Source organism: Stylophora pistillata, chromosome 9 (genome assembly GCF_964205215.1).
Source record: "Stylophora pistillata chromosome 9, jaStyPist1.2, whole genome shotgun sequence".
NCBI classification, from domain to species: domain Eukaryota; kingdom Metazoa; phylum Cnidaria; class Anthozoa; order Scleractinia; family Pocilloporidae; genus Stylophora; species Stylophora pistillata.
The window spans coordinates 29,007,992-29,015,740 of record NC_142527.1 but is presented as its reverse complement, the minus strand read 5'-3'; the positions used below and the strand labels follow the sequence as shown (position 1 = coordinate 29,015,740).

Here is a 7,749-nt window from a genome sequence, read left to right as displayed (position 1 = left end):
AGTACACTTTAGAGGAGTTTTCCCGGTTCTTGAATCGAAATGCTCTCGTTGAACATTCGCGTAAGCGTCAAGGAACACACTTCTCCCACAGATAGAGATAATGACCGCACTCTATGCACCGTCACAGTACCGACAATTGAGCAACCACTCAATGGGCGCGGACGGAAGCAGAAACGTAAGTAAACACGTCACTGATTGCTTGATAATGTCAGCGTGTGAGAGTAAGATTTGAAGAGCAAAATGACATATCACAGACAAGGTCACAGGTAAACTTTCATCCCTGCTGAACGTATCTATCAGCTTTTTAAAAAGTAATGTCGTGAAGATCTGTGTGAATCTGAAAGCACGTAATGCTCTTTCAGTTCTCAGCGGAGTGTTAAATATTGACATTCTGTCACGCACTCAACGTTACAACCAACAACTCATCGCGATTCTTGGAAAGTATCTTGCAAACGTGTTAAGGGAGAGCGAAATTGAAAAGGGAATAATCCTTTAAGATTCACACTCATCTCACGAGATTGCCCCGCATTCATAACAAATCAGATGAGCCAGTAACTCTATCAACAGGAAAAGGTAATTTCTCAAGGTTTACATCGCCCATTCAAGGTTTTCTTTTCCTCTGAGAACAAATCGGCAAACAATATAAGGTAATACCACTTCCCGACAAAACTGAGAGGATTCAGATATTACACCCCATCTATTGTAATCCACCAGGGAACTAAAAAAAGAGAAAGGAAAAGAAAAGAACAAAAACAAGAGTATTGACCATTATCGCGAGGTAAGAAGTTAGAAAACAAAAGGTGTAGGTGCAGTTTAAGCGCGTTCAAGCCAATGTTGCTAAAGGTCGTCTTTAAAAATTTCAAAGAAACAGACTGCAGGAAGGACATCCGGGCACGTCTTTGAGAATCAATTTGATCGACAAAGAGCTGAAGCACAGTGATAGTTTTCAAACTTGGTGGTGTGCATCAAAGAGTTTTAATCGAAATCTGCGATTGCTTCATCTTCAAAGACTTTATAATTTTGAATTTCTAGCCTTTCCCTTCCGCGTTTAGAAAGCGCAAGTACATTTAGGTGGTGAGATATTTATTTAAAATCATATTCCTGTCATCTGTTTCTAATAACTACGCTTCAAGACTGCGTAACTTCTCTTCAAATAAATCAACTAATCAATTAATTTTTCCGTTAATCTGAAGTTATCAACATTTTGACATGTCCCTCCTCCATTTACCTCGTGGAAAATCGATGCATTTTGATTTCATTGTTGATTTGCGAGAGGGTTTCTTAGGATCATTTAAAGTGCACTTGCTCTATTATTCATGAGGCCCTCTTCCGGTTGAAACCAAAGGTCAGGTTCAATGGATTTTGAAATGTTTCCCGGCCAATTTTTCTTTTTACCTAATTTGAATTTGCTTGCCCGACATCAGCCAGGTACGTGAAAAAATGTAAGCCTCCGCAACCCTTTAGGTTCATCCTATAGATGCAGACTAACTAAGCTGGAGGATATGAACACCTCCGCAAAAGCTTTCAGACTGGGCTGGGCAGCGGCGAGTGCTCAGAAGGCCGCGTACTTGATGACCCTCCAGGCACGCTGTAACGGAAGGGCGAAGTGGTCGAGGTGCAAAAAGGGTCGGCAGAAGGTTAATGAAATGATGTATTTTATTTTTAAACGGGACCAATACTGACAAAATTGTTATTATGACCAACCTTGCTTTCGAAACCCCGCTGAGACGACTTCCTGTTTGCGTTTCGAAACTTCTATTTTTGGTTTGGAACGAAAGCAAAGGTTTGACTTGGGAAACTTTCAAGATAGGCTTGGCAGTTGTCCACGGATCAAGATATGATATATGTCGTTCACAGTTTTTGTAGTCGATTGTTGTATCAGATAAAAGAGAAGGATAATGATTGCTTTGTGACTGACCTCAACAAAGAAACGGAAGTTCTTCCGAAATCCTTACGAAAGTCAACCATGAAACTTTTAAGATAGGCTTGGCAATTGTCCACGGGTCAAGATATGATATATATATTGTTCACAGTTTTTGTTGTCGATTGTTGTATCAGATAAAAGAGAAGGATTAGAATTACTTTGTGACTGGCTTTGACAAAGAAACGGAAGTTTCTCCAGAATCCAAGTCAATCATCGAGCTTAATTTTTGATTGAAACTGACGAAACCTTTGGAATATTTAGAGAATATATCATAGGCTGAGGTTTTCGTGAGAACACATTTCATTTTGTCACTGGAAAATAAAATCACATCACTTTTCAGTTTTTATAAACGTCAATTTATCTTCCCTTAGTTGGCTGATTTTCGGATGTAGATAGCAGACATTTGGAAGTAGTCTTCGCCCAAGTAAATACAGACCGCTCTTGTGAGTCGAATAATGAAGTTCATTCAAAGCTGCCCACCCATTCTCACCATTTATACCGTGTCACTGTCAGCTGCAGATTTAGTCCGACAGTCGACTGACGGAATCCCTTGATCATTAAAGTAAATGAACCACAAAAGGAAACACATTTCGTGAACGTTTAAGTAGTTAGTTCGGCTTTGCAGGAAGACCAAGACTTAACCTAAAGTTATTCCCACACACCGAAAGGAAATTGGAATTGGAATGTCTCGTTAGTGGTCTGTGGAAGATCGTGGGAAGTCATCACCTTGAGTGGCTCTCTCGTCCGTCTAATGAACTTCCAACAGATGTAATGCAAATCATGTCGCATAATAAGGCGAACCGGTAGTTGGCGGCTTTTCGCGGTATTGGTCTCTGTTTTGGCGATGGCAAAAAATATCTGAAACAATTATTATCCTTTCAAGTGCTTGATAGACGTGGGTGAGATTTAAAAGTGGTGGGTGAGGCTATAAGTATTGCCTTAAATGCATGGGAGAAAGTCTGTTCAAGCTCATAAGCGGGTCATGAGACCAATGTGGAATGTTGGAAGTTCCTAGCAGACTTATCAGCCTTGACTTCTGACCTAGAAGAAATAAAATACAGCAACAGATTGTGTCACATTCATAATCGAAGGATGATATCACCTGAAATATAATCTATAACTTTTTTTAAGTGGGTGAAGTGAAGGTATGTTGGGGTGAAACCAAATCATACAGTCTGGTAACCTCGTGGGTTGCACTGTCACTGGAATATCATCTGTACCTAAGCAGTTCATTTATAACATGTGGGTTGCGGCGACTGATATTGGGCTGGGCGGCTGAATTTCCCTACTGGCACAATGTATTTTGAATATACTGAGAAAACTATACTTGCTATAAGCCATGCGGATTGTAGATTAATGTTAGGTTAGGTAAAAATAAAAGCGAGTTAAGATTCGAGGGGTTGATGTCGTTATCTAGTTATTTAGTGTCAATAAAAATAACAAAAATTGATAAAAATTACGGATTCCAGCGCGATTAGTAAACCATAGAGCAATCTTCCAGTGAGTGACGAAAGTAATTAAGAATTGCAGGTTATATTGGATTCGTTCTTCTGTGCTCTGTCAGATCAGTCTAAAAAGTTTAAACTCGGGCATCGCTCTCGACCTATCAGGCGACTGGTAAGTCGCATTTACACGCGCCCCAGTATCGCTGTTCTGCTTTATCTCGTTGGTACCTGTGAAATTTACTCCATTTTAGGCTGCTTGACTGGCGAAGTTGCCAAGATGCGGTTTGGCTTGGCAATCTCAGTTGAAATGTTCCCTTTTGGGGAATGGTGTCGATGTTAAATAGGGTTTTTGAACTACCAAGACATTTTTTTCTTTTTCTTTTTTGCAATTTGTCTCAAGTTTGAACAAGACTTTTCCTGTTCATCCGATTTTTGGAGCAACCTGAAGCCCTCTATCGAGATTTCAAATATTCCCAGCGTTGGATACTGTTACGCTAAACAGCATGAGGAACAGGATAATGCCATATCACACAGCGTCAGTCAATTTACCATGTCTGGACAGAATAGGAAAGGAAACTCATCGAGACAAGTGCTGTTTTTAGAAATTTCAAGCCGCGTAAACTTATTTCATTCATATTATATCGACTGATTTCCGAGAAACAGATTACCTAAGTTAACGCCCTTCCTAAAATTTCCCCTTTCAGCATAAGACGAAAAGCGATTGGATTTTTCTTTGTCAACAGTGAATAATTATGCGCTGTTGCCTTGTTCAGAGGAGCCGTTTGGATATTCCAGACTTTTCAGTTTTATAGGGCCTAAAGTCCAACCAAGACAGCGACAAATTCTCCGTTGGTAGAGACTTTCGTCACTCTGCGGGCATTGCTTATAAGTACTCAAATTCATGTCGGTGAAACAATTGGAAAGTAAGCTTGGGCAGTTTTGCCTTCAGTTTCTGAGAAAGATGTAGATACATTGATTTCTAACATCCTTCCGTAGAAATAAAGGTACAATAAAAAAAAAGAATGAAATGAATTAATAGATGAATAAATAAATAAATAACAGAGTTGTTTTGCGAACATAGACAAATATCTAAGTTTCGATGTTAATGGCTATGTTACATGTTAGGGGACGCCACAACCCCCACCGTACCCCCCTTAAAAAGAAGAGTGCAAAATTCTACTCCAGATACGATAAGCAGCGCTACAAGAATGGTAGAATTGGACAATGCTGCTTGGCTCAGCCGGAAAAAAACTCCGATAAGCCAATACTTTGTACATTTAGCTTGCTTAGTGTAAAGTTTTCGACGATATTGTACAGTCATGATGCTGTAATAATTTCTCGGAGTCGCACAATCAAAGTTATTAGAATAACTCAAGTATTAATATCATTTGTCCAGGTGTCATGAAAGCGCATGATGATATGCTTTTAAGATATTTGGCTGGATCATTTGCGCAAAATTTCGGAGAAAAAGTCATCGACAGACTAACACAACAACAAAAAGAAGAAACATGTTGTAATTAGAATATGGAAATGTTCATCTTCAGGTGAACTATTTCAAATTAACTGGGGCTCGTTTATTTCGTATCAGGTTGATGACTGTCTCCAATTAATTTTTTGTAATTTTGACGAGAATGGCTCCCGAATCATCATAAATAAGTTGTATTATATACATAAATTTAATGGATGATGTCTTTTTATGTGGCTTTTAATGAGTACATTGTTCCGTCAAACGGAATACGATTGACTTGTCATACAAGGTGATTTTTCTGGTTCAACGTAATTTTTATATCAGAAACAGTTATTAAACTTTGTCTTTAAGTGCACAGTTCAAGGATAGAAAGCAGTGGTAGTTTCGCAGTTGAAAAAGTAAGCATCTCCAATTAATTTACCGATTTCTATTGTGGTCTTTCAAAATGAGAAAGGCCACGCATGAATTTTGGTGAGTGGTTATGGAAACATGGGGCTCTACCTGGAATGTATAAAATTGGTTGGTTGGTTTTTCTTCTTTGTTCAATTTCGGTTCGACAGATGAAAAAAGAAAAAAAAAAGAAAAACAAGAACTGCAAGGGAAATTGTAAGCCAGCACATCATATCTGTTGACAAGAGGTATCTTAAGCTGAGGGAATCTTTGTCAATCGAAAGGTGCTTAGTATTATGATTAATGGAAATCTGTGGCGTCTTACTGTACTAGAATTGTTCCAAAGGAGCTTAAGTTGCCTGGGAACATTGGTATGCAAACGATAGATGTGAATTCACCATCAAGACACACTGTTTGAGTAAATAACCTTCGTAGCGCCTAGAGTGTGGAGTGCCATCGATGACAAACTTGTCATACACAGCAATTCTCGCTCAAAGTATATTTCAGTAAATTAACAAGATGGACGAAACTCACGTGCCTTACCACCTTGTTAACTTCTGGCTTTTGGACTTGACAGCTAGTTTCCTTGTATTCGTGAGCGCGTGGTACGGAAAAATATCACGGCGGAGGATAACTGATGAAATTGGTGATTACCCTATTACTCCTGTCAAAGAAAAGAAATTGGCTGAAGGAGCACAAACAGCGGAGTCATTTTGTGAGGGATCATTGCGTTTGCTTATTCTGTACACGATATACTTCTTAACAATGGCAGCTTCTGTTGTTCTCTTCCAATGGTATTCTTTTTTAATTATTTTTTTCCAACACATAACAGTGATTTTCTGCATTTTTGTAACATTTTACCAATGGCTTCAACCTCGTCTAGCATTGTTTGTAGGAGGGACCTTCTCTACACTCTGGTTTATGAGCGGGACCACGACATTTCGCTGGGTCTTAAATGACATTGTAATCGCTTTTTTCGGGCTACTTGTTGGTGGTAACGTGCACTTTAAAAGTTTTCCATCGCTTCAGATTTTTCTGTGGCTTGCAGTGGTCTATGATGTCTGTCTTGTGAAAAACGTATATCAAGGTGTCCCTTCTCTTTTGAGCGCAGGGCAAGGAGAGAAAAACTGTGAAACAGTTTTTTGCAAAGCGTTTGAGATCAGTGATGCTTGGGAACTTCCAACTATTTTCACATTTAAGTTAGGACTGCCGGAGGAATACGTCTATCTTGGAGCCGGCGACATAATTATCGGCTGCATAGTGTCGAACTTCTCTCAGATGTTTTTCAGGTCTTCAAAATACTTGTCTGCAACAGTTTTGACGTACGCGATAGCCATTGCCTTGTTGAGCCAAGTCGGAGACGAGCCGTATCCAGCTCTTGTTACCATTGTCCCCCTGTGTAGCTTTCAGTTGGTCTTGTCGGCCATTCTTTCCAACAAAACCAAGAATTTGTTTTCTTTTAAGTGCTTGGAGAGCGCAAAAGAGCGGGAAGGACATGACATGAATATTCTTCTCTGAACTTAAAGGGCCTAAACACTCAAGGGCACGGTATCTACGTCAGTTAGAATGCTTTGAGAATCGCCTGTAACAATCGCCGAATTTGAAATGATTGCCGCCAGGTCAGGAGAGTTCTGCATATGTGAGAATATGCGACAAAAAAAGAAACAAAACAAACAAAACAAACAAAACAAACAAAACAAGCAAAACATAAAAAACAAACACAGGTAAAAAAAAGAAGACCATTTACAGGAATTGCTTAGGTTGTTATAAACTCACACTCAGTGGGGGAGAGAGAGAATACAGGTTGTCAGTGGGACGTTCGCGCGCTCTTTCGCTTTTCTTTTGTGGCAGACTAAAAAGAATTTGAAAATCTTCGTTGGAGACGACTTGTGGGCTTGACTCTGTGGTAATCTTAATGTGTCAAATTTCATTTTACTAAGACGAATTTATTTTTTACAGAACACAAACAAATGTAATTTTCCCAGCTTTTCAAGTGACTGCTGTTTGATGGGGTTTCATTATAGTGACGACCACTGATTTTACTGCCGGGACGATCAGCATTTCTAAATTTTTGGGAATACGAATAAAACTTTGACAAAGTGGTACATGTTCGTTATACTTATTTAGGGCATAACTGGGAAGGAAATGATGTGATGGTTGAAAAATCATTCAAAGTGAGAAGTACCGTAGCGTTGTCGAGAATAAACCATGGGGAAAATCCAGGGGGAAATAATTTTACTTGGGGCTAGAGGGAGATATTTGAGCAGCTATCGCCGTGAAACTAGCAAGCTTTGCTGATGGCACTCTGAAACTATTCGTCTCCTTCGCATGTAGTCATCTCTTGAAATGCCAACGAACGTTCCACTCGAAGAAACACTTGCTCATATCCACTTGCTCATATCATTGAAACTGTTTGTAAGAAAATTTCTTCGGCTTTGGGCTTAATTAAGCGCATTAGCCGGAGATTTTGTACCATTCTACACTCTTTTGAACATCTTCAATGGTTTGGTAAAGCCCCAGTT

The 7,749-nt window shown here is 39.4% G+C and overlaps 1 protein-coding gene across 4 annotated transcripts; it reads left to right on the top strand.

Annotated features, from left to right (window-relative positions):
• Positions 1–38: 38 nt before the first annotated feature.
• On the top strand, positions 39–6,944 carry LOC111339286 (uncharacterized). 4 transcript variants are annotated; one of them, XM_088732209.1, is made up of 3 exons: positions 39–175; positions 715–778; positions 1,465–6,944. In XM_088732209.1, the coding sequence occupies exon 3, from the start codon at positions 5,747–5,749 to the stop codon at positions 6,743–6,745; it is 999 nt and encodes a 332-aa protein (XP_088588335.1). In that variant the 5' UTR covers positions 39–175; positions 715–778; positions 1,465–5,746; the 3' UTR covers positions 6,746–6,944. The 4 variants fall into 4 exon arrangements, with proteins under 4 accessions (XP_088588335.1, XP_088588336.1, XP_088588334.1 ...); XM_088732210.1 differs by lacking the exon at positions 39–175 and adding an exon at positions 202–266; XM_088732208.1 differs by lacking the exon at positions 39–175 and adding an exon at positions 273–573.
• Positions 6,945–7,749: the final 805 nt, after the last annotated feature.

Bases quoted from the DNA above. Each gene is read 5' to 3' on its own strand.
- LOC111339286 (XM_088732209.1), top strand. From the start codon at position 5,747: ATGGACGAAACTCACGTGCCTTACCACCTTGTTAACTTCTGGCTTTTG.